The 26,737-nt window shown below is 41.4% G+C and overlaps 1 protein-coding gene across 2 annotated transcripts in view; it reads left to right on the forward strand.

Annotated features, from left to right (window-relative positions):
- Positions 1 to 26,737, forward strand: part of CLSTN2 (calsyntenin 2) — a 642,750-nt gene that overhangs the window by 463,686 nt on the left and 152,327 nt on the right. For both annotated transcript variants that reach the window (XM_045386874.3, XM_005545930.5), the window contains exons 3-4: positions 21,909 to 22,104; positions 22,841 to 23,049. In XM_045386874.3, coding sequence (XP_045242809.3) covers positions 21,909 to 22,104; positions 22,841 to 23,049 — 405 coding nt within the window. The remainder of the gene's footprint in view (positions 1 to 21,908; positions 22,105 to 22,840; positions 23,050 to 26,737) is intronic.

Raw genomic sequence — 26,737 nt, forward strand, 5'->3', positions numbered from 1 at the left:
GAGTTCTCATCGTTCCACTTACTGGCCACGCTGTTTCCCCATTCAGGTGAGATTGTCTAGCTTTAACCAACTAGGGCTGACACCATGGCCTTGACTCCACAGAGCAGAGGGTCTGAGTGTACGACACCAGCAGGGACCTCCCAGGTGAATCAGCTGGATGTTTCCAGCAAAAGCATAGTGCCAGAAACAGGCTGGTGATAAATCAGTTTGCTGAACTGAACAATTGGAGCTTTCCATTTTTACACAAAGTCACAGAGGCCATGTTTGCCACGAAGTCTGCCAAGTATCAGAAAACAAGGGATCCTCAAAGAATAAATCTGGGTTCAGACTAGTAAGCATTGAATTGAAAAACATGATGTGTCCATGCCTACTCTTTTATGCAACCAACTTCTCCTTCTCTATGTTCAGATTCCCTTTCTGTTCCATAAGAAGATGCTTGTACTCTCCTGCCTCAAGGCCTTTGACTTGTCGTTTTTCTACCCAGAATGCAGTATATAAGTACCCTCCACACTCCCAACTCTCCAATTTGTCTGCCTAATTGCTTATTATTTTTTGCTTACCCATTATATCCTCCCAGTTATTTTCCTGTTTATTTCCATCCTAACATTTAACTCAGTTTGCAATCACATCTTCAACCTTGTGCTTCTTCATCTGATACTTGCCTATTCTATTAGGCCTGGTCCCAGACTACATGGATCATGTTAGCTTGAGTCTCCATGGGCCACCCACAACTAGCTCGGATCCTGCACAGAGTGGGTGCTGGACTGTTTTGTGAATATCCAATGAATGGAAACAGTCACTATTCCCCAACGATGTGTGGGCCATTATGCTGAAGAAGGCTGATCATCCAGGGAAAATGAATGGTTTATAGTCTGTACTTTTGGTTAATTTATATTTAAGCAAATCTGTCAGGGAAGTCAGTTCAATTTCATGGAATTTGATAATCATTCCTACAGCCAGTGCCATCTTTGTTTGGGTCTGTGGGCTGTGTTCCACCTCATTCCTTTCGGGGTCCAGGTTAACAGGATAATTGTCTTAGTTCATTGGAGCTGCTATAACAAAACACCATACACTGGGTAGCTTATAGAAAACAGAAAATCTTTTCCCACAGCTCTGGAGGCTGAGAAGCCAGCAGCCTGCCAGACTGGCATGGTCAGGCGCTGCTAAGGGCCCTCTCCTGGTTTACAGACTTCTGACTTCTCACTGTGTCCTCACATGGCAGAAGGGGGAAACAAGCTCCCTTAGACCTCATTTACAAGGGCATTGATCCCATTCTTCAGAACTCTGCCCTATGTCCCAGTCACCTCCCAAAGGCCTTACCTCTTAATACCATTACATTGGGGATTAGGTTTAAACATATGACTTTGGTGGGAGTGGGGGTGGTCACAAACATTCAGACCATAGCAATAACCCTGCTCAAAACCTCCTGCCCACAAAGAAGTAAAGTCAAACAAAGAGGAAATACCAGAAGATGCTATTTTTGCATAAACTCTAAGCATTCAAGCATATTTCACACACGCTCTATGAGGATAGTAAAATGACTCCTCCAAAGGAGGAGAAATGAAGAAAATCTAACTAAAAGCTTTGGATATTTTCTACTGTATGACACTCAGTTGACCAGAAAATAGATTCTTCAGCTCAGGGAGGCTATGTGAACCCAGCTTCTCTTCATAAGGGGATGTCACCTTGAAGGACAGAGATGTGGTCATATTTCTTTACCTTCTTTGAACTGCCTGTTATATAACAGATGCCCATTAATTATTTCTAATATTCCATGCTTGAGTTTGATTGGCTGAGAGAAGGGCAAGTGACAAAAGATTTAAGTGATTGAATTCTAAGCTTATCATGGAAGTTCTGGACCAAATACTATTTGGCCAAACAGCTGATAAATTTGTGCAAAAACATGCCATGAAGACTCCCCAGTCAATAAAAGCATAGGTAGTTCTGAGCAGCTACAAAAATGACTTCTGTCAATTTTATTTTTCTGAAGTATGCAGGATTTCAGATCTCACTGGGAATAGTATAAACATGTAACTTTTGCTGCTGGGGGCAGGGAATTATCCTGGGCCTTCTATAAATATCTACTATATAGAGAGAGGAGGAAATCTCTCTTCCCAATTCTAGGCAACTTGAAAAGTGAACTGCGTCCACATATATTTTGCATGGAAAGTAAGAGGTAGCATGAGGGTATTTACTATACAGTGAGATGGATCGTGTGGCTATAATTTATCTTGCATTGGCCCGGTGGGGAAATGAAGCATCCTATTAGCATTGCTGGTCTGTGGAAATCACAATAGGCAAATTAGGGACAAAGCAAAGCACCTATAATATCAACATTCACGTACTGTGAAGGAAAATGTCAAAGCAGAGTTTGGCTCTGCTGGAAATGGGTTACATTTAGAACGCATTAGCTCCTGACACCCAGGGCCTAGGTAATCTACAGCTGTTTCAAGTTATTTACTGTAAACTTGGAAGCAGCCAACCTTTCACATTTACATTGGCTTTTTGTTGCCAACAGAAAAAAAAATAAAAGGTACATGAAAAGAAAATGAAAGTTGATGTGAGGCAGTTTGCTGATAGACTGGCTCACTTGAGTGCATGACCCTGAACTGGGAATGCCTTGGTCATCATGGCTCACAGCCCAGGGAGCACGTTCCACTCCACCATTTCATTCCTGCTCTAGCTGATTTCCTAGCAAATAGTTGTTTTATTTTGCTCCAGAATTAGAAAATGAAAATGAAGCTGGGAGTTACGAGTCTTAATGATCCTCCCTGGTCTTTTCTGTGGGAACCTAAAATTGATTTTCAAACTTCTCTTCTGACTTTGATTTAACATTTTAATCAGCATGCCTTCTATGGGGGGTTGTCAGCAGTATTGATGACAATGCAATGAAGAATTAGCCAGTCGTATCAAAGGTGCTTGTTATCAGCTGAGCAGTCCCAGTCTTGATGAGAGGTGCCCAGGGGTCGCCTGGTGCATGTTTAAGGAAGTCCCTTCATTTTCCACTCACTTGGATGAGAATGAACGCTGGAGTCACACCTGACAGGAATCAGGCCTCTGAACTTTTGTTTTAAAGTATGAAACTGTGCCCTGAGATGCTGACTTATTAGCTCCAAGAATTGACAGAACAGTAAAAGAGTCCATATACTCCTGTAGTATTGATTGGGCTGTCACTCATCTTTCTTCTTCAGCTCAAAATATGGATTTTCCTGACACTTTCTTTAACTTGAATTAAACATTTAAAATATTCCTGTTCCCCTTTGGGGTTTCCTACATGAACATTTGGGAACTTTACTACAATTTTGGGGTTATGGGTGAGACTTGTCAAGGAGTGGAAATATGAGGTCTTGTGCACCTGCCGTTGTTCATCAATTTCACGGGCAGCTTGGTTTAGAGTGTGGCACCAGAGCCAGAAAAGAAGTGGGCAGATCCTAGTGTGACCTTGAACAAGTCATCCAGTTGCTCTGTGCCTCTTTTGACTCATCTGTCAAATTATTTGAAAACCCTGAGCAGCAGGTGATAGGGTGAGAAATCACGTAGGCAGTGTGCTCAGTGACTGGAAGTGAATTTGGGGAGGACTAAGCAGTGTATTCAGCTGTGTTACGAAGGCAGAAGTAAGCCAGGGGAAACCCCTTGGCTTAGATAAGGTCTCATACCTGATAAGCATCTTGGTTCATAGTATGGGATCCATGAGATGGCTCACTCTCGTGATGGCTCATGAGATTAGAAATTTGGCTCATTCATTGCCAGTTGGGTCCCTGATGTTCTAACCTTAAACCAGTAATTTCAGAGCAGGGCTTCTCTCTGCCCGAAGAGGCCCGTGTCAAGCAGGTATGGGGTTACAGAAAAACATCACATATTTACTTAGAATTCTAATTACTCACTGCACAAGGCCTGAGAAGCAAGCTGGAGTCTGGGGCAGTGACCAGACAGACCTTGAAATGAGGCTGGTTAAAGGAGCTGAAACTTGACAATTGGCAAAGAGAAGCACAGAGGCTAGAGTTCAGAAATGGCCCTATTTGGATCTGACACTGGACAGTGGTCTGCTCTGAGGGTCATTCCCTCCTATGAAGTCAAAACCGTAAGAACATGAGTTTCAGCTTCAGCATAAAGGTGCCACCATTCATATTAGCAGTCGCCAACCTTTACTATGTACTTTCTTCATGCCAGCATTATGCAAAGTGCTTTAGGTATTTTGCCTTCTTGACTTTAAACTTCACAATAGTCCAGTATGGTATAATCTGTTATTATTCCCATCCTGTGCCTGAGAAGATTGAGACAGGAGAAGTTAATGTACTTTGACCAAGGTCACAAACATAGAAATGCTGCCGCTGGTACTTGAAACCAAGTCATTCCAATTAAAATTCCAAAGACTCTGGTCTTAACCAGTATAACATTGTTAGACCCAAATGCCAGGGTTCAGTGTTAGGGTCCAGTCCATGCTGAGGTTCAATGGGAGTGGATGAATAGGCGATGGCTGAAAGAACACTTGGGGGGCGGTAAGCAGATGAAATGTAGTTGTATTCGGCAGCTCTCTGATTAACAGTTCTCTCACACTATCTCATCAGCAGCTTTCTCACACTGTCTACCCTGTCTCAGCTGCTTGAGCCGGTTGCTCCCACACACAGCTGTGCAGCCAGCTCTCTCCTGTCTTCAGGGTCAGCAGCTTAACTCTTTCTCTCTCTGAGCATGAGAACAAGCCGTGCCATGCTGTGTCGTGCTGTGCCCAGCCATGATCTTGCTCCCCTCTGTCCATCTACAAGAGAAACAGCTCTGGTTCTCTCTCCTCTCTCCCTTTCTCTGGGCACCAGCACCTGCACAAGAGCCATGTTGAGCCATGCCGAAGAGCCAAGGCTTGTGCACAGTGTCAGCAGGGCAGCTATACCTTTTACAGACAATAGTAGCTCCAAGCCAAGTATGAACTTACACAAGCAGGTTATATAACATGTGGAGTATGTGCCTGCGCCCTAAACTTGCTGAGTCATGCAGACCTGGATGTCTGCCTTGGCCTAACCTTGACCAAAGCACGTCCATGTACCTTACAACAGTGCTTCTCGTGAACTTACTAAAATTTAGTCTTTTCTACACCCAACCAACTTTACTGCCTAGCTTAAGGCATTACTTAACATAGGTGTGGACTGTAAAGTCAGGGAGATGAGATGAGGAAGTACAGATTCTTGCCTCGTGGAGCTCTAAGGAGAAAAAAGATGGATGAACAGAATTGAAAATGCAGGAAGAAAAGCATGGGTAGGAGGGGAGCAGGAGGCACAGTGGAGCATCAAGGAGATCTCCACTGAGACCTCGGCTTGAGAAGCCAGAGCAGGCTTCTTAGAAGAGACTGTGCTTATGCTGGATTTTGAAGCTTGTGTAGGAGTTCTCCTGGTAGCTATAAGAGAGAAGTCTCTGTTAGTTGATGAAGAGCATGTAGGATGGCTCATTTTCTTGGCAACAAAGGCCACTGGTGGCTATAACAGCTGTTTACTAACCTCTCCACTGGGCAACCTGTGAGCCTTTCTGCTTCCACAGGTTCCTATTTGCAGATAAATTGCAAAAGCCTGCTTGTTAATAGTGTTTGTTGTTCCTCCTTAATTTCCAGATTAAAAATTTGGCTCATTCATTGCCAATTGGGTCCCTGATGTTCTAACCTTAAACCAGCAATTTCAAAGCAGGACTTCTCTCTGCCTGAAGTGACCCTTGTCAAGCAGGTATGGGGTTACAGAAAAACATCACACATTTACTTAGAATTCTAATTATACTCAAAGATACAAGGGTAAAATAGAATTTGTTTCAAATTAGAAGATATTTAGAACTTTATGGAGTGAATTTCAAAATTTACATGATTTAAAAATAAAAGCTTTGCTTTTTTAGAAATGTCATAGCTACGTTTTGGTATAGCAATTCCTTCTCCATAACTGGGAGATAACGGAAGGGTTGAATGGGTCTAGGATTCACATTTTTTGTTTCTGGCCAGTATAACACTTGGGATCATTCATTCACCAGTCCAAGAGCCAACCACTCATCCTCCCTATTGAAGGGACTGGGTTCTATTCCCTGCTGTATAATTTGGTGGTGTCTACTCTTTCATAACAACGAGCACCACGATTGCTTCTCACGCTTCACCAGCAGTAGTTGAAATCTTGCAGTGGTTTAATGTCTTGCCTGAAATTAAAGTAATGGAGATACAACCATAAGAAACCCACTACAGGCTGTGTTGAGTCATAAAACTGTAATGCTGTGAAAGTGCGGCAGCAAGAAATCACTGGCGATGTGAAAGGAGCAAAATAAATATCTGCTGGGTTTTTAATTAACTGCCTGTAAATAATGAAAATGAGCAAATTAGACTCACTTTTAGGAGCAAAATACCATTGTAATTTGAATATCGCTATTGATGGAGAGCTTGGCACCTTTGATGGAGATGTATAAATCACGCAGCAACTCTCTAGCATCTCCTAGAAACTGTGTGTTATTTAGCCTGCTTGCTTTGTCCGCAGTGGGCAAACATCAGCAGTTATTTTTGCCTCTGAGCCTGTGGAGGGTAAAGTGTAAAGAAAAAGCCAGGCACACAAACTTCTACTCTGCCTCTAGATTCCTATAATGGTACTTATTATTATGCTACTGAGAAGACAGTTGTCGTTAAGAGGTGGACTCTAAAGTCAGGGAGACCTGAATTCAAATTTTGGTTTATGATTATTTGATGACATTGGACAAGTTTCTTAAACTCTCTGTGCTTCAGTGTCCTTCTCTGTATAATGGAAGAGAACTTGGCACTTGCACAAAGGTTGCTGTAAAGCCATTGGCATAGTACTTGGCACATGCTAGGTACTCAAGGGCTATTAAGTGGCGAGAGCTGGCATCCTGACTTGTTCCTGATATTAGGAAGGAAGTATCTAATATTTCACCCTTAATGTTAGCTGTAGGTTTCTCTTATATACCCTTTATTAGCTTGAACAAGTTGCCAGTTTACTAAGAGATGTTATTATACATGAATGTTAACTTTTGGCAAACTGTTTTTGCATCTGTTGAAATGATCATAGAGTTTTTCTCCTTTATCCTGTTAATGTGATTAATTAGATGGAATCTTGTGTTTCTGTGATAAATCCTACTTACTCATAATCCCTTTTATAGAGTTGAATTAAATTTGCTAACATGTATTATTAAGGATTTTTATATCTATGTTCATGACAAATAGAGCTCTTTAATTTTCTTTCTACTTTATTTTAAGTTCTGGGATACATGTGCAGGAAGTGCAAGTTTGTTACATAGGTAAACATGTGCCATGGTGGTTTGCTGCATCTATCAACCTATCACCCAGGTGTTAAGCCCCACATGCATTAGCTATTTATTATGATGCATTTCCTCCTCCTACACCCTTGACAGGCCCCAGTATGTGTTGTTCCCCTCCCCGTGTCCATGTGTTCTCATTGTTCAGCTCCCACTTGTAAGGGAGAACATATGGTATTTGGTTTTGTGTTCCTGTGTTAGTTTGCTGAAGATAATAGCTTCTAGCTCTAGCTCCATCCATGTCCCTGCAAAGGACATGATCTTTTCCCTCTTTTTGGCTGCATAGTATTCCATGGTGTATATGTATTTTCTTTATCCAGTATATCATTGATGGACATTTGAGTTGATTCCGTGTCTTTGTTCCTGTGAATAGTGCTGCAGTGAACATACATATGCATGTGTCTTTATAACAGAATGATTTATATTCCTTTGGGTATATACCCAGTAATGGGATTACTGAGTCAAATGGTGTTTCTGGTTCTAGGTCTTTGAGGAATCACCGCACTGTCTTCCTCAGTGGTTGAACTGATTTATATTCCACCAACAGTGTAAAAGCATTCCTGTTTCTTCACAACCTCATCAGCATTTGTTGTTTCTTGACCTTTTAATATCCATTTAGACTTGCATGAGATGGTATCACATTGTGGTTTTGGTTTGCATTTCTCTAATGATCGATGATGTTGTAGCTAATTTTCTTTACTTGTGATATCTGTGACATTTTGGTATTAGGGTAATGCTAGCCTCTTAAAAAGAGTTAAAAACCATTCTTTCCTCTATTTTCTAAAAACAAATTATGTATCATTAATGTTATTTTATTTTTGAATGTGATAGAATTCACCAATGAAGCCATCTGGGCCTGGACTTTTCTTTGAGGAAAGGTTTCTTAAAATATATATATATAACATATTCAAATTCCTTAGTATATTACTTAAATATGATAATAAGTTTTTTCATCTAGTCACTTTGAGTTTACTTTGCTTTTCTCTTTCTAGCTTCTTAATTTTATATTCTCTTTCCTTTATAATACATGCTTTTAAGCTATGAATTTCTCTTTAAGTGCAGAATTGACTGCATCCCGCAAATTTTGAGATGTAGTGTTTGTATTATCTTCAGTTCCAAATACGTTTTCATTTTTCTTTTAATTTTTCCTCTGACCCATGATTCTTTTAAATGTGTACTATTTAATTTACAAATATCTAAAGTTTTTCTAGATCTCTTTATTGATTTCTGATTTATTTCCATTGTGGTCAGAGAATATATTCTGCATATTTTAAGCCTTTTAAATTGATTGAGATTTGTTTTATGGCCCAGCATATGGTCTTTATGAACATAACACGTGAGATAGAAATAAATGTGAATTCTGCAGTTGGATGTAGTATTCTATACATACCAGTTGGGACAAAATGGTTGATAGTGTTATTTATATTATCCATTACTTTATTGATCACTTCATGCCTTATTCTTTATGATTGTGGAGTGTCTATTCCTCCCTTTAACTTTATCCATTTCTCCTTCAAATGTTTTGAACATACCAATGATAACTTATTTAATGTACTCATTTGAGAATCCAAACATCTGAGTTATCTCAGGGGTGGCCTCTTAGGAAAAGGTTCTATTTCTTGGCTCTTCACATGTCAAGTAAGTTTGAATTGTATCCTGGATATTTTGAATGTTATAATGAAAACACTCTAAATTGTCGTAGTCCTCCAAAAATTATTAATGTTTTGTTTTAACAGACCATTAACTTGGTTAAACTCAAACTGCAAATTGTCTTTTTACCTGCTGCGGGCAGCGGTTCTGGTCTCGGTTCAAAGGGCTGGTGGTCTGTCCCCACATGCAGGGGACTGGGGCCAGCCAGAGACTTGGAAATGGTTTAAACACAGAGTTTGGGCCTCCCCTTCCCTGGCGATCTTCTCTCCAGGATTCCCCTCTCACACTCAGGCAATCCTGTTTACCTGCCAGAAAAGCAACAGGCTTTCTATCAAAGTTTTAGCCTCCATGCTGTACCACAGGGTTGCAGCTGCCCTCAGGGCAAAGGATCAAAACAGCAACTCATCCATCCCTAGTAGCTTCCTCCAGGTTTCAGCTCCCCCACCAATATCTGCCTTTTTTTTTTTTTTTTTTTTGAGACAGAGTCTCGCTCTGTCGCCCAGCCTGGAGTGCAGTGGCACGATCTCGGCTCACTGCAACCTCCGCCTCCCGGGTTCACGCCATTCTCCTGCCTCAGCCTCCCGAGTAGCTGGGAATACAGGCGCCCGCCACCTCGCCCGGCTAGTTTTTTCTGTTTTTTAGTAGAGACGGGGTTTCACCGTGTTAGCCAGGATGGTCTCGATCTCCTGACCTCGTGATCCGCCTGTCTCGGCCTCCCAAAGCGCTGGGATTACAGGTTTGAGCCACCGCGCCCGGCCATCATCTGCCTATTTTTAATCACTCTCTAGAGTCCTTCAGTTTTGGTGGGGGGTGGAGAGGGCGGTATTTTTCCAGGTTTGTGATGTTATTGTGAGAGGGTCAGTGTGCTTACTCATCCACAGCAGAGGCTGAACTCCCCAGGTCTTTGCTTGCTCTCTGTCCCCAGATTTCATTTAAACATGTGCAGTACACGACATTTTATATGAATTTAATTATTCTACTTAGAACTAGTGCAATAAGAATGTTAACATGACATGATTTGATATGCGATATATAATTTATTAAGTGATTTTATTAACATAATACTAATATAATATTAAATGTATTTTCGAATACTAAGATTTTCTTTTTAAAGAATCATAATGTAATGACTAAGCAAATTATGAACTAGAACCCTATTGCCAAAAGACTTCCACCTTAACTGATAGTCAATCAGTGAAAGTCATTTCTCAGTACCTACATCTGGATTTCTGAAAGTGACCAAGATGCTATTATTTTGTAATGTAATATTTTTAAAATTTTAAAATATGTTTATATATTATAACAATACCACCTAAGCAAGTATTAAGAGGCAGTGATAATTTAAGACCTGATAACCAGAAGTTTGGGAACTGAAGCTAAATGTGAATGAACGATCTAAAGAAGGTCAAATCCACTGTTGTTTTAAGAGGGAGCATTATCCTAAATATTAGAAATAATGCCAAGAAAATGAAAGTGAGCATAAAATAGAATAATTTTGTGGTTATTGTAGAACGTATCCTCTCTGCTTTACATTTATTTCTATGAGCTTTTAATGTATGTGCTGTTGATTAGGTAGAGCAGCAGTATGCAACAGAAACATTACTCAAACTATACAAATAATTGTATAATATATTATCTAGCAGCAGCATTTAAAAAATAGGTAAAATTAATTTTAGTAATATAAGTTGTTTAACCCCAAAATATCCAATATTATTTCAAAATGTTATCAAATAAAAAATTATTAATGAGAAATTTTCTATTCTAATTTTAGTTTAAAAAGTCTTTCAAATCCTGTGTGTATTTTACAGTCTAACACATCTCAAATAGGACTTTAGGTTTTTATCAGAAATATTTGATCTATATTTAGAGTTTATGTAATTTATAGTTGAAAAATTGATTCACATAACCAAATATACTTGAAAAGTTTTCCAGTAACTGAATTGAGTGTCTGTTATTAAATTTAAATTAAAAAAAAATTTTTAATAAAGTTTAAACTCTAGTTTCTTGGTCACACTAGCCACATTTCAAGCATTCCAACGCCACATTCTGGCTAGTGGCTTCTGCACTAAAGCGTGCAGACATAGAGTATTCAAAAAGTTGTTTTTGAGGAAGAGCTTTCAATTCATGCCTATCTAAGTTCCTAAAGACACAAATGATGAGAAATACTCAGAAGGAAGCAGAGGAAAAAAAAAAAATTTAAAAGATAGATGGTGTCTTAGTCTGATTTCCTGGTGTTTACAATAGTTGAAACTGGGTAACATTTTTAAAAAAGAACTTATTTTTTTTTACAGTTATGGAGGGTGAGAAGTCCATAGTCAAGGGGCCACAACTGGTGAGGTCCTTCTTGCTGGTGGGGACTCTGCAGAGTCCTGAGACAGCACAGGCATCAGTATGACAAGAGGGCTGAGTATTGTCATTCAAGTCTCTTTTCTTCTTTTTATCAATCCACCAGTCCCACGCCCGTGATAACCTGCTAACTCATTAATCCATGAATTAGCAGACCTCTCCCAACCCAGTCACCTCTTAAAGGCCTCACCTCTCAACACTGCCACACTGGAGATTAAATTTCAGCATGAATTTGGAGGGGACAAACATTCAAACCATAGCAGATGAGGACAAAGACTTTGGGTAAATTTCTGACTGGTTCAACTTTGGGGCCTCATCTCAGCCCCACGTTTGGACATTGAGAAAAAGCGGGGAGAGAGATTCCAAAGATTTTACCTGTCAGCATGATTCACACCAATTCTATTTGAATATTGTCTTCTCTGGTTAATTGAGGAGGCTGCAATATTCAGCCCCTATATCTGGAGAGAGCTCATTGACACTCAAAAAACCTCAAATACGTTTAATTGTTTGGGCCTATGTGTAGCTTCTGTTTCTGAAACTTAACTGTAAGTCCCTGAATGGAGTCTTAGGCTTCTGGGAACCTCCATGCCTGCTAAGATTCCCTCCTTACAGGAGGTGGCTGCTTACAGAGATGTCATTGACAGAGATAATTGGACATGGTAAAGGGTCATTATATTTGTATGGGACTTTTTTAACTCTCCAAGGTGTTTCAATGTCTATTATTTTCCTAAAGGACAAGTAGGAGTTAACCAAGGTAGGATCCAAGTATTGATCATGGAGGGGTTTGACTAATGTATCACCTGAAAGCTGTGGGCAAACGAGATCCCTTCCTTGTTTAATAAGATTCACTACTCCTGCTTGACAGTGGGAAAGCGATTTATCCACATCTTGTAACTGGGTCCGGGGCAGTATTTCTTGAGACACTGGGTTTAAAATGCTCTCTTGGCAAATACTAAAAATTTAGATATTACAAAGTCGTCATCATCCTTTTCCAAGTGTTTTCATTGCTCTCTTCCTCCTCTTTGCATCTGCCAACACCTGACTAGAATTGTAGGCACCTCAGAATCAACCAGTGCATCAGCAGGAGGGCTGAGAGTCTATAACAAGGGAAAGGGCACAACAGCAGAACCCGGGAAGTGCCTGTCTGGGCTTGTCTGCCATCCCTTTGTGCTGGCTTGCTCATAGAACTGTCTGACAATTAAACTAGCTTTTTATAAAGCTAGTTTATAAAAAGTTCATTCAACCCACTCCCTGACTTACTACATTCTCAGTTTTTTAGAAAAAGAAAGTTCTATTTTGATTGTCGTATGATGACCATAGGAGGATGATGGTTTTATTCCCATTTTACAGATGGGAATATGGAGGTATGGTTCATTTTCAAAGTTATGAAGATGACAAATGAAGAGTTGGGGTTTGAATGTAGGTTTACCTGACTTTTAGACACTGACCTATACTACCTGCAATATCTTAAAATATAAGCACTGAAATGCCATTGTAAAGAGAGGGACATGACGGTGTCCAGAGGACAACACTTTGTCTCAGCAGAATCAGTTTCAGGAGCTGAAACTCCTTCCTTCTTGCAGCTATATCACGTCTCTATGGTGGGCACATGAAGCAAGCAATTAATTCTGGAAGTATTTAGGAGGCAAGATTAAGCCATCATTGTTTGTGTTCTCACAACACCCAGAAACGACACCTATTGCAGCCTTGGCAGTACTTCATTACACTTCACTTTTTGTCCATCTGCCTCCTCCTCCTGTCTGCAAACATAGAGCTGGTTTCTGATGCATCCAAATCTCTAGCCCCAGGCAGGTCAGGGCACATAGAGATGTAGGCTGTTTTCACTGTTGCCCTAAATAAGTGCCTGACCCATGGTAAACCCTGAATAAGTGTGAACTACAGTGATTTTTGTAAATTGTTATGATTATTAATTTTGTTCTTACTATATTATTTATGTCCAGGGATGGTTTGCTGAGTGAATGAGTACAGTATGTTTTTGTACTTGGACCCCTTTAATTCCAGAACCACTGGGCACCAGACAGACCATTATTTCAAGCTCCACTTGACCAAATTATGACTAGCTGAGTCACAGGGGCCTCTCCAGGTCTCTCAGCATATAAATAAGTTTTTACATCATGTATTCACCCAACAAATATTGCCAAAGAAGAAAAAAATGAACCACTTTTATTTGCTTTTCAGAAACATAATAACTATGTTAATCTTCCAAAAGAGGGAGATTTTGATCTTGGCACAAAGCTTTAGAAAAATGACTTTTAAAATAAAAGAGTATGTTTTATTTTGCTCAATTCTAAGTAAAAAGAAAGCTATAAATGGTGAAAACTGCCCCCTCCCTCTGGGGTTTAACGGGAACCAAGGTAAGTGATCACCATGCACCTAGCTGCTTGTAGGCCAGAAGGCAGGATTTGTTATAATGGTAATAATAAAAAGTAGATAGGCCTTTATACTTCCCACATCTCTTCCACATTTCATGTGTCATTGTAGCCTCGTGGAACTTTCAGGATTAGGCATCCAGCTGTATCCAGCTGTAATAAAGAGAAGCTTGAGAACCACCCAGGGTCACACAGCTGAGAAGGGCAGAGATGGAGCTCAGCAGGGCCTGTCCGAGTATCCCCAACCCAGACATATGAAGAAGCACCCTACATAACATCCTGCAAATGTTTCCCTTTAGCTTTCTACTTTTGATGATTTTAAGTGTTTAATCTGAAGTGGGAGGGTTTAAAGTTCTACATTCAGCCCTAAAGTGAAATTCTGGACGTGATTACTGCTTAATGTGATTAGCACTTATCCTTCCCCATCTTATTATACTTAAAGTGGCTACAGATGATCCCATGTAGCGAGGGACTTTAAAAACTTCATCCACCCGGCCCTCTGGCAAGTGTGGTCAGTGTTGACTGTCTGCCACCTGTGTACTAGAGAGGACAGTGTGCAGCTGAGAGCAGATGATACTATAATCTGTCTGGAGGGACCTCACCAATCTGAAGGAGAAGGCTTTATAAGAGCCAACTATTTCCTCAAACCTGGAGGCAGAGACTTGGCCAGGTGTTTGCTCCAGAAAGACCACCTTCATGTTTTGAGTTCAGTGTTTCTCAAAAGAACCCTATAACCATCTGGAGTGAGATGCTTCTTGGTAGTATATGATTGATCTGCTTAGGGCAAGATATTTAGCACCTTGACTCTTGCCCAGTGACTGCCATTAGCAATCCCCCATCACCTCGATGAGCAGAAACAGTCAAACAAAACATCCCCCTCACTAAACCTCCCCGTGGGAGCAGTGCTGGCCCTGGGTGAGATTACAAAAATGCACAGGATGTTGTCATTCAGGAAAAAAAAATGTTTGTAATAAACTGTGGCTGACAGGTGCAAGGTGCTTCAAGAAGTCAGATTGTTGGAATGTCACACATATGGCATTCAAAATATTTCTGATGTTGAAATGCCTTTTCAGTTCTTAAACAGGAACAGGGAGTTTGCCAGAGGTGTGTGACTTTTCTTCAATATAGTAACAAGGAAAAGAGCTAACAATTACACAGTGCTTACTCCATGCAAGGCACTATTAAGTGCTTAGCATATGTTAACTCATTTAATCCTCCCCGTAACCAATAACCCTATGAGTTAACTGCTATTAATACCATCCCACTTACACATGAGGAAACAGGCACAGAAAGGTAAGTGACTTCCCTACAGTCCCATGGTAGTTAGCTGTATAACTAAGATTTCAATCCAGCCTATCTGGGCCAGACTTGGATAGAGATGTGGAAATAATTTCCCCAACCCCCTAACAATGTATTATGTGGACATATAATTCTTACTCTTACTACAAAGGCCTAGCTGTAGAATACAAAGCAAACTGAGCTGCTCTGAGGTTGGGAGCACTCTGCAAGGTGACGGGTCATGTTTTTAGCACCAGGAGCAGGGTATGGAATTACGAGCTGGGGGGACACCATTATTGGTAAATTGTAAAAACAGCAGTTCTCATGTTTTTGGTCTTATGACCGCTTTACATTCCTAAATATTATGAAAGATTCTCAAGAGTTTTTCTTTATGTCGGTTATATCTGCATGTCCAATATTTGCTATATCAAAAATTAAAACTGAGAAACTTTCAAATGTTTATTCATTCATTTAAAAAATAACAACAAACTCAATACATATTAACATAAGTAACATAATTTGACAAAAAAGATATATTTTTGAAAAAAAAAAAACAAATTAGTGAGAAGAGTGGCATTGTTTACAATTTTGCAGTCCCTAGTATTGAGCTTAATAGAAAACCGCTAGGTCCTCATATCTTCTTCTGCCCTCAACCTGTTGTGATATGTTATTTAGGTGGAAGTATATGAAGAAAATATGACCTCTCCCAGGTAGGTAGTTGGAAAGGAAGTGGTATTTTAATAATATTGTAGATTTCTTAAAGATTAGGTAAAAATGAATCTGAAATTGCATTAAACTTATACACTGTCTCCAACCATTAAGGCTGCTGTAACAAAATACCTTAGAGTGGTGTCTTATAAAGAACAACAATTTACTTCTCACAGTTCTGGAGGCTGAGAAGTCCAAGATCAAGGCAATGACACATTCAATGTCTGTTGAGGGCCCATTTCCTCATAGATAGCACCTTCTCACTGTAACCTCACTTGGCAAAAGAGGTGACAGATCTGTCGGGAGCCTTTTATAAGAGCACAAATCATGACCTAATTAACTCCCAAAGGCTCCATCTCCTAATACCTTCACTTTGGTGATTTGGTTTCAATGTATGAGCTTGGGAGAACATGAACATTCAGTCTATTGTACGTTGTTACATTAAAATCCATGGAAGTTTCTTGTACTTTGAATCTTTTACTTGTACATGACTGTGTGACATTATCCATTGGTTGTTTGAAAGATATTCGTTCATTGTTAAGTGGATCCTTCAAAAGTTGATATATTTCATTATACAACATCAAGAGTCACATGCATTAACATCACTACCCATCTTAGCAGACAAGTATTGAAATATTGGTAAATTGTTAAAATCCCTGTGGCAGACACAGGCTTCCCCAAACTGAAAGCTTCAATTTTATCATTGACAGCAAATACTCTCAGTTCTTTTTCTTGATGGGACAGGCTTACTTCAAAAAATGTCTGCCATGCATTCAAGTTTGAATAAACATAGTTCGTTTGTCAATCATTCTTTCAAGTAAAAAATGTCATTTTATGAAAAAAGGTCCTAGTTCAGTTCACAATTTAGATCACACAAGTGCTTTTCCTAGACACAAGCCAGCATACTTTGCCATGCCAAGGTGTTTAAAGTGCACTTTCCATTTCATCACACAGAATATTAAAAAGACATGAACTCATTGTGATTTAATAAAAATTGATAATATTTACTGCATCATTAAAGTCATTCTTAAGTGAAATTGGCTTTTTTCCCCTACATGTATGCTGTGATGAAGAATGCAGTTAGTCACTCACTAAGCCACCAGCACTTTTACTCCCCATTGCTTTTATGCCATCAGTGCTAATGTCAACACAGTGAAAAGTCAAATAACATCTTAGTATTAATATGATGATCACTTTGACTTTTTGAACCCTTACAAAGTGTCTTGGGGATGTCAGAGGTTGACAGAGCACACTCAGAACCACTGTCCTAGAACCTCACACTCACCCAGTAAGTGATAGGCTGCATGAAAGAGCAACAAGTGTGCTGACCGTAGATGTCAAGATTTTAGTCCTTAGTTGGCTTTATGCTGTCAAAGTGACCTTGGATGAACACTTACTCTCTCTGAGGCTCAGTTTCCTCATCTAAAAAATTGAATTAACTTACTTTGTTGTTCAAAGGTATTCAAAGGAAGGAGCAAAATGTGCTCTAAAAATCAAGTTAAAGACCTTTCCCTCAGAATCCTATGTGAGGTATTAGAAGACAACTACACCAACTTCTGCTGGTGTCTTAGGAGGTGCATTTCTGCTGAGAAGCAGGTAACTGTGAGATACCTGCTCACAGGACTGAGGGTTTAGAGTGGTCATGTCTCACTCAGGCACAGCAGGGGCTCATCTTCTGGTCTGGCCCTGAAGGGGACTGTTGGTGAAGCCCCAGTTCAGCCACCTTGGCCCACAGCCCATGTGAGATGGCAGCCAAGGCCCGGTGGCCTGGTGCTGCTGGCCTCCTTTTCCACACAGCCCATGGCTAACCTCACACCCATGCTCATCTGTGTGTTGTCCACACACAATTCCCGGCACAGTAGTAGTTCTCCCACCCAAAAGCATATTGGAGGGCAAGATTTTGAAAGTGATATATTTATATGAAAACCATTAGGTCTGATTTTTTACTTTTAAATATATCGTCCTCCCACTGCAGTGCTCTGTTATTATAATGACAAATTCCAGTGACAGGCCTCACAAAAAAAGTTCTTGTATAAGACACAAGACAGCCTAATGTGTCTTACACTGACACTGAGAACTGGTTTTTTAAATATCTTTCTATCTAGAATTTCATCCTGGGACCTTTCTTCCAGAAGTCTGTTTCAACTTGTCGTGATGTTTTAAATCTTCTGTTTGGTATAGTTCTAAGTAAAGATATATTTAAAACTTGAAATTATTAGCTTGAATTTTACCTTTTCTATTATGCAATGCCCATTTTAAAATACAAATATAAGAGTATTTAGCTAGCATGCAGAATACCAAAATTACAGAATTTGTATTTTATAGTTCATGTATACATATGTATTTAATTCTTATCACAACAGTATAAATACTACACAAAACAAACTCAACTGTTTTCATTTCACTTCCTTTTTTTTCTTTTTCAACTTTTATTTTAGATTCCGTGGGTACACATTCAGATTTGTTACAAAGGTACATTGCTTGGTACTAGAGTTTGGGGTATGATTGATCCCGTCACCAAGAAAGTGAGCGTAGCACCCAATAGGTAGTTTTCCTGCCCCTGCCTCCCTGCCTGCCTCCACCTGTTTGTATTCCCCAGTGTCTATTCCCCATCTTTATGTTCATGTGAATATTACTCTCTACCTTTGGGTTACTGATAGCAAGGGCAGCCTGAAGAAAAAAAAAAGCAATGGGTCGTCTGATATTCCCTTTTCCCCTCCACCATCATTTTCAGTGTAAGTGATTGGCTAATACAGGATGTAATATGAATAAGGAAGGCTACAACAGGGTTCCTTGGTTGTTCACATTTCTTAGTTTTCCATTCTCTCTTTTTGCATTTGAAACAAGTTCTGGATCAAAGGGAAAGTGTGGCCTCTTGGGGAGGTCAGTTTCCTACTTACTCAGTTGAAGACATAACATGATTACCTTGTTCTCACTCTGAGTCCCACTGAAGTCCCACACGTTGTGGGTCCATGGGAATTCTGAATGCTATATGCAAATGGGGCAGCAAGATGTGGTGGACATGCATATTGCAGCCTTCTCCTCCGCTCATAACATGCTCCATTGTCCCATCACACTTTATTCACAAAACAGAGGTTAAGATAAAATTATTAAGAACTTCAAGACTGAGCACGTTGGCTCACACCTGTAATCCTAGAACTTTGTGAGGCCAAGACAGGAAAATGGCTTGAGGCCAGGAGTTCGAGACCAGCTTGGGCAACATAATGAGACCCCCATCTCTGCAAAATAAAAAACTTAGCTGGTTGTCAGTAGCACACACCTGTAGCCCCAGCCACTCAAGAGGTTAAGTTGAAAGGATTGCTTGAGCTCAGGAGTTTGAGGCTGCAGTCAGCTATGATCACACCACTGCATTCCAGCCTGGGTGACAAAGCAAGACCGTCTTAAAAAAAAAAAAAAAAATCAGGACAGAGACAGCAGAGATTAAAACCAAGCTCAGGATGCTTCTGAGCACAGGACGCTGGATGGCTCTTAGGTCACATGCCTGTGAAGCTGGCCCTGCCCCACGGCCTCCACTCCTGCCACACTGGACCTGTAGTCCCTTGGACTCACCATGTTCCTTTCTGCTGAAGGGTGCTAAGCCACCACATTCTTAGGGAGACCCTCCCTGCCTTGCCTGATCAGGTCAGAATGCTTTTAGTACCACGTAACTCTCCTTCAATGTATTCATCACAACCACCATCCTTCTTTCAGATACTGATTATTTGACTGCTTATTTCCCTTCCTACCAGACTGCAAGCAACTTACAGGCCAGGGCTGGATCTATTTTTGTTTGTTATTGCTTTACCAGTGCTTGGCACATAGTGCCTAAAAAATATTTATGAGAAGAATCAATATTTATGAGGTGGATGAATAAATGAATGAATGTTTTTGCAACCAGAACACAAGTGTCAGGTATTATCCTTTTTACTTGTCTGTCATTTCTACTAGGTAAGAAGTACTTTAGGATAAACCAGCCTTATATTTTAAGGTATGTTAGTCTTTGTGTCCCCAGGCCTAGCACAGTGCCTGAGACTTAGCTCTCAGAAAAATTAGTTCTATTGAATTGAATTGTTCCGTAGATGGAAATATGTCACCTAAACTTTATCTTGTCTTCCCTTTGTATCTCCTCTTTCCTCTCCTCTGTCTTCTTTCCCTCTCTCCTCTCCTTTTCTATTGTTAAGGATTTCTGCATCTTGAAAACTACTTTAGTTGTGATCAGATCTTTCCAAGAGAAGATTACACTCATCTATTCTAGGTTTAACTTGAGTCTTCAAAGATAAATGGTCTGATTAGCTTATAACCATGGCAGTGGTTGGGCACTCCAGAGAATGCCCCAGAAACAGTCTAGACACATTTGTTGATAATATTCTCATATTGGCATTGATCTTGGGAGAGAATCACAAGGCAGATACTTTAGAGGTTCGTCTATTCAACCTGCTAATTTAGAGAAGAATTTAAACTTGAGAGTTTGAGAAACCCTATTCTCCTGCCCTAGAGGCTGCAGAACGTGTCAGATTGCACAGTACAGAAATGCCAAGTGATCCCAGAAAACAGAAGTGAATGGGAACTACCCATCTTGATGGAACCGGGTCCATAACCTGTCTTGTCCATTTATTCCACAAGTACATTGAGAAATGGCTAGGAGGGGTGGTGGCAGGGGGATGGGAGATGGGGGTAGTAGTGAAAAGGGAATGTTAATAATGAAATTGAGGATCAATGAAATTTTTTTTGAAAAGCATAAAGGTAAGATTGGTATTGATTGAACATATCGGAAAACATTGTTAGTAAGAGATCATGGCATGATTCCTATATGTAAATCAGAGGATTTCTTTCCTGAATGAGACTTGAACTGGAATATAGACAGTTTCTTCAGGCAATCCATGGGGTGGTTCCTTAGAAGTTATGGGGCTGTTTGGAGATGGTGTGGTGGGGTAGAGTACATGGACTTAGGAATCAGCCATACCTAGGTTTAATACTTAACTTTAGCTCTATGACACTGAGCAAATATTTAACCTTTCTGATTTTTCTCTTCCTTTTTAAAAAATTTGAATAAATTGATATAAAATACTTGCATGTTTCTTATGAAGGTCAAATGAGGTTCTCTGGGAAGGGGTACAAAGCTTGGTGCCTAGTGCAGAGCAAACATGCAATCATCTCGTCCCTTCTCTTCACTGGGTCAGCTCTTATGAATAGTTGGGCAGGACCTGGACTAGGGTGAGGCAAGAAGGTGCCTGAGTTACCCTGAGAGCAAAGCCTCATTAAATGATGCACCCTAGGTACCCTGCTTGCCCCTCCCTGGCCTCAGCAGTGCAGCTGAGGCAGTGTCAGATCAGGGCTGGAGCGTCTTAGGGTAGATGCCCCCCACCCCGCCACAATCTCTGGGACCATCTAACAGATGACACAGTAGAGGCCCAGACAGTCAGTATCATTTGATTTAAGTCAATCAGCTAGTAACTGGGAAGCCTGGAATGTGAATCTAGGCCTCTGGGCTCTTGGCCTCTGTTTTGGTGCCTTGAAGCCTATAGCTGAACTCTTTTCTCTAATAAGTCTGTACATTTTCTCAATAGGGAAAGAGGACATGTCTCAAATTTTCAGCACTTCTCAAGACATTTACTACAGGTCTTGCATGCAGTTGGGGTTTAATAAATAAACATGCATTGATTGAGAAAAAAAGAGATATTCTCATGGCATTATAATTTTAATGCATGGAAATAGTTATAATAAACATTAACCCAGCCGAAGGAGAGAAATGCGTTAATTTCACAACATGTTCAGCTCTATAAGATGTTAGCTTTTCAGGCTCCACAGGGGATCTGGAACGCTGGAACTCACATAGACTCACTCCCACTGTTTCAAAAGAGAAAACTGTAGTTTGGAAGGGGAAATGGTAGCTGGAGACAGAAAATGGAGAAGTGGGGGAGGTAGAGGGAATTTTGCTACAGTAATGTAGGCAGTGTTTAAACCAGGAGTAAAGGAAAGAGAAAAGCAGTGCTGCTCATGCATCAGTGAGCAAACCCATCACTTGAGGATCCTGTTAAAATGCAGATTCAGTTCAGGAGGTCTGGGTGAGGCCTGGGATTCTGTATTTTTGAGAAGATCCCAGGCGATGCTGATGGTGCTAGCTCAGGGACCACAGTATGTGCATGGAAGAAATTGCATGGAGGGTTTGAGTTTGTGAATCTGGTCCAATGGAAGCACTGTCTTCAATCTGGCAGTTCTCAGTATTCCCACTCACTGTTTTCCATTCTTCTGCAGGGGAAATCTGTGCATTCAAGATACATGGCCAGGAGCTGCCCTTTGAGGCTGTGGTGCTCAACAAGACATCAGGAGAGGGCCGGCTCCGTGCCAGGAGCCCCATTGACTGTGAGTTGCAGAAGGAGTACACATTCATCATCCAGGCTTATGACTGTGGTGCTGGGCCCCGCGAGACGGCCTGGAAAAAGTCACACAAGTGAGTGGCCTGACAGAGCCCTCTGGACGCCCCTCCTTCCCCTGCCCACCCCACTTCATTCACATGCTGCTTTTCAGATACGTTTACCCCCTTGTCACACCATGGTGCTCCAACTTTGCTCAACTGTTCGCCAGTTTCCTGGTCCCATGCAGGCATCTTCACAGTCTGCTTTCTATACCTGGAATATTCTACTCCCTCTTCTTCACTGAAAGATATTCCTGTTTCACCCTCAGGTCTGCGTTTAGGTGTCTCTTCTTCCAGAAAGCCTTCCCTAAGCCAACCCACCCCCGCAGACCTGGTCAGGACCTTTCCTTGGGCCTCTGCAGTGCTAGAAGCTGCTCTCTGTCACAGCACTTTTCACTGTGGGTTGTCACTGCTTTCTCCCTTATGAAGTTTATCTCAGAGCCTAACAGAGTAAGAGGGGTTAAATTCTTACTGAATGAAGGAATGGATGAATAGAGGGAGGAATGAACAGTAAACCTGTTGCCTAAAGCTGGGGCAGAGGGAAGGGCATAAAAGTCTCTCTGGGATGGATTCATCTCACAGCATCAGAGCAAGGGCAAGTAGAGAGTCTCCAGTGAGAGGGAGGATGGGACACTCAAACAACTGCTTCAACCAGCTGGTGGTTTCTCCTTTCACTTGGCCTTGGGACCTCAGTCAGTGCCCCCAGGAGGTGCAGGAGGTTGGTATGACTCTTTCTTTACCACCATCTCTTCCTTTCTGTGTGTGGTCCCAGGGCCGTGGTCCATATCCAGGTGAAGGATGTCAATGAGTTTGCTCCCACCTTCAAAGAGCCAGCCTACAAGGCTGTTGTGACAGAGGGCAAGATCTATGACAGCATTCTGCAGGTGGAGGCTGTTGATGAGGACTGCTCCCCCCAGTACAGCCAGATCTGCAACTATGAAATCGTCACCACAGATGTGCCTTTTGCCATCGACAGAAATGGTAAGTATCCTCAGAGGACCCCCGTGGGATCAGGAAAACAAATCCACCACCTCCACTCTGAAGGCCCAAACAGGGCTCTGAATGTGCTTGGCAAGTTATGCCTCCCTTGCCATGTTTGGTCTAAGCTCCATAACCCAGAACTCAGTCCCATGCTTGAGGGAATGGCCTTATCTGATTAGCAGCCCTGCCATGTCTAAAACACCCTCAGGAAACCTCAGAAACCTACTCACTCAATGTAGTCTGTACAACTCACGGTGCCACACATCTGGATACTGAAGATGGTTGGTTTCCTGGTCAAATTTTCCAGTTGTCATCCAGAAGTGAGTCATGCCATCAGCTTGGCCGTATCTGGGTCTCTTTCCTATGTAATAAGTCGTAATACCAGCCCTATTGCCCCCAGATGAAGAGATGCTAAGAGAAGAGGTGGGACTTTTGAAGTACCTTCTAAACTATAGATTCATTCAGGATTTTTTTTTTTTTTTTTGAGATGGAGTTTTGCTCTTGTAGCCCAAGCGACAGTGTCGCGTCAAGTACAATGTCGTGATCTTGTCGCCCAAGTATAACGTTGTGATCTTCACTCACTGCAACCTCCACCTCCTGGGTTCAAGTGATTCTGCTGCCTCAGCCTCCTGAGGAGCTGGGATTACAAGCATGCACCACCATGCTCAACTAATTTTGTGTTTTTAGTAGAGATGGGGTTTCACCATGTTGGTCAGCCAGTTTCAAACTCCTGACCTCACCTGATCCACCCACCTTGGCCTCCCAAAGTGCTGGGATTACAGACATGAGCCACCACGCCCAGCCTCATTTAGGATTTTATAAAGCTCTTGCCAATGTCCTTTTTGAGAATTTCAACCCCAGTGAGAATGAAGAATGAAAGAACCCTCCCATGATAATGCAATCCCAGACTGAGCAAGACTGAAAGCATTCCTATAAAGCCATTTGGACATTTCCCCATCACCACGAATAGAAAACTCATTGTAGTATAAACACCACAACCAGAGGCCCAACAACTCAGCCCACTTTAACTGTAAATTCCAACACCTTCAACAGCTAAAATCAAGTGTAATTATTTGCCAAGTACATTGTTTAATTATTAGTGTGAGTTTGTGGGTGTTTGTATGTTCTTCCTACTTTGTTTCCAATAAGATTTAAGTAGCACACAAAGACGCAAAAGTTGCCAAATTCAAACTCCATTCACTCTGTAATTATTGAGTGCCAGGCATGGTGCTGAATACTGGAAAGGAGATAGAGTGGAACTCAAAATAGACATGGGCCTGTCCACATACAGCTCATCATCTAGTGGAAAAAAATAGAAAATCCAGTGGCACCAAGGGTGAAGTTGGTGCACAAAGCATGCCATGAACCAGGGTTGGGCAACAAATTAGCTCTGTACCTCCTGATAGCCAATGTCTAGAGGAAAATAGCCTCAGCCACCTGCTTGTACACCTTCAGGAGAAACCCAACACTTCTTGATGTTGAGACCAGGTAGAAACTTACTTTATGTCACTGTCTTCTGCACCCTGAGACTGCGGCAGATGCCATAGGGGCTAGAAGCCAAGGAGACACTCTCATCCCTGTCTTTAAGTAGCTTCGGATCAGTCTGGGAAGACAGAACTAATATTCATAAGACAGAAAAAATAATAAGATAATTTCCCTCTAAAATGCTAAAACATGGGGAAAAGACAATTACATACCTGGACACCATGAGATAATTGTACAGGCCACAATGTCAATGCACAAGCAAGTGAAGGAGGAAATATAGGACTTTAATTGAAGTTTGGCTCAAAACTAAGAAGAAGGTAATTTTAATTAGTAGAGCCTGTCAGAACCATTCCCTGGTAGTTTCTCCCACAGGCTCTGTGAAATGGCTAGCCTGTCCCCACCACAGAGGCACACATGGGCACACACCGCTCCATAAAATATAGAACAACTTCTTTGTATTTGTCTCCTCTGGGTTTCTTTTTCTATATAATCAGTTGCGCAGCATATTCCATAAAAGCTTTGGAATTTGGGGAGTGACAAGTCCATGGTGAATAGCAAAACTAGACAAGTGGAGGTGTCTGTGCTCAGTGGTCAAACTCTACTTGGCCTCCTGCCCTAGTTCTGAAGAGCCACAGCTCAGTGAGAGATGAGATGCAAATTCTTTCTTTGGAGGGTAAACTGCCCCAGTCATGAAGATAATTACTCACCTTGATGAGCCATTTTGCTAACATATGCCAATTTATTTCCCTGGCTGTCTCATTAAAAGTGAGTAATGGGCCTTTGCCAGGTTTGTGCCTCTGATGCTGGTTTACAATCTAAGATGAAGAGGATAATGGGCACTCTCAGGGAGTGTGGGCCCCTGATAGCGAGGTGTACAGAAGCAGTCCTCCAGGTAATGAAGCAGGACCAAGGGGCAGACACAGAGACGGCTCCCATTCTAATGAGCTTCCCAATTGGCTCTTATCCATCAGTTTCTCTGAGCGACCTTTCTGGCTCCTTGAAGAAGCATTTTGCATGCTCATAGGGAAAGTGCTGCTGAATTTAGAGCCTGCTCATCGAGGCCTAGGTTTCCCCTGCCCCATGGCTTCAGATAGATGTCTCCTGTCCCCTCCAACCTTCCAGGCTCTTTGCTTGTGGGGTAAAGAATAGCAGCAGGGAGAATAGAAGACACAGTGTGGAGTCAGCCTGACCTGGCTTTAACCAGAGACTCACCCTGTTCCTGCCAGAGGCCTTCAGACTCCCTTTGAATTCCTCCGCATGAAATTATGGCATTATCAGTCCTTACCTCATTGTGGGGTTGTGAGTACTCAAGGAGAAGCAGTGTGTGGGGATAATGTTTGCTGCAGGGTATCTGACATACAGAGAGCATTCAATTAATGGTGCCACAGTTATTAAATATTTACCTGGGTGATTGGGACATGAGATTTCTTTACCAGGCTTAAATTATGAGCAGGTAGCTATGAGTGCATCATATCACCTTCCTCTTGGAAAGTTCTGGATCTATTTGAGATGGCCTCATCTGCTAGCTAGTTTTTCTGAGATAAGCAGAGCTTGGGTCCTTAAAATTGAATCCTAAAACATAAAGAGCTAGCCTAATAACACTGTCACAGTGGTGATAGAGCTAGGACTCAACCCGGGTCTCCTGAGTGTGAGCCCCAAGGCCTTTCCATCAGATCACACCTCCTTGATGATAACTTACAGAGTGCATGGCAGTGGTGTTTAAGTTTGCAAACACAAAGTATGGGGCAATGTCAGCAAAAAGGCAGAGAAGGAGATCCCAGCCTTCATTCCTCCACAAAGTACAATCAGACAGCTATCTATGAAAGAAAATAGCTGTAGGAGAGCTCAGGAGTCCAGTTGAGAAGATACAGCAACACAGTGTAAGAAAAACAATGAGAATAATTGCACAAAAAGAGTAGGAAGAACAGTTTCATCTTGCATGCATCAGCTCATCCCCCAGACCAGCATTGCTTAGCACAGAGAGAGAACTCCTTAGCTCAAAAGTTACCCTTGAAGAGAAAACATAATGGGATGAACAACCAGTTTCCTGAGATTTCAGGACACTCCCCCAAAGGACCTCTTTCAGTTTCACCCCACCCCAAATAGCTGGGGAGATCAGCGTGACTGAGACATTTGGAGACATCTGGGAACAAAGAAGCATGGTGCTATCAGTATCAGCAATGTCGCAGGAGCCACCAGGGTC

This window comes from Macaca fascicularis, chromosome 2 (genome assembly GCF_037993035.2).
Source record: "Macaca fascicularis isolate 582-1 chromosome 2, T2T-MFA8v1.1".
In the NCBI taxonomy this organism is placed as follows: domain Eukaryota; kingdom Metazoa; phylum Chordata; class Mammalia; order Primates; family Cercopithecidae; genus Macaca; species Macaca fascicularis.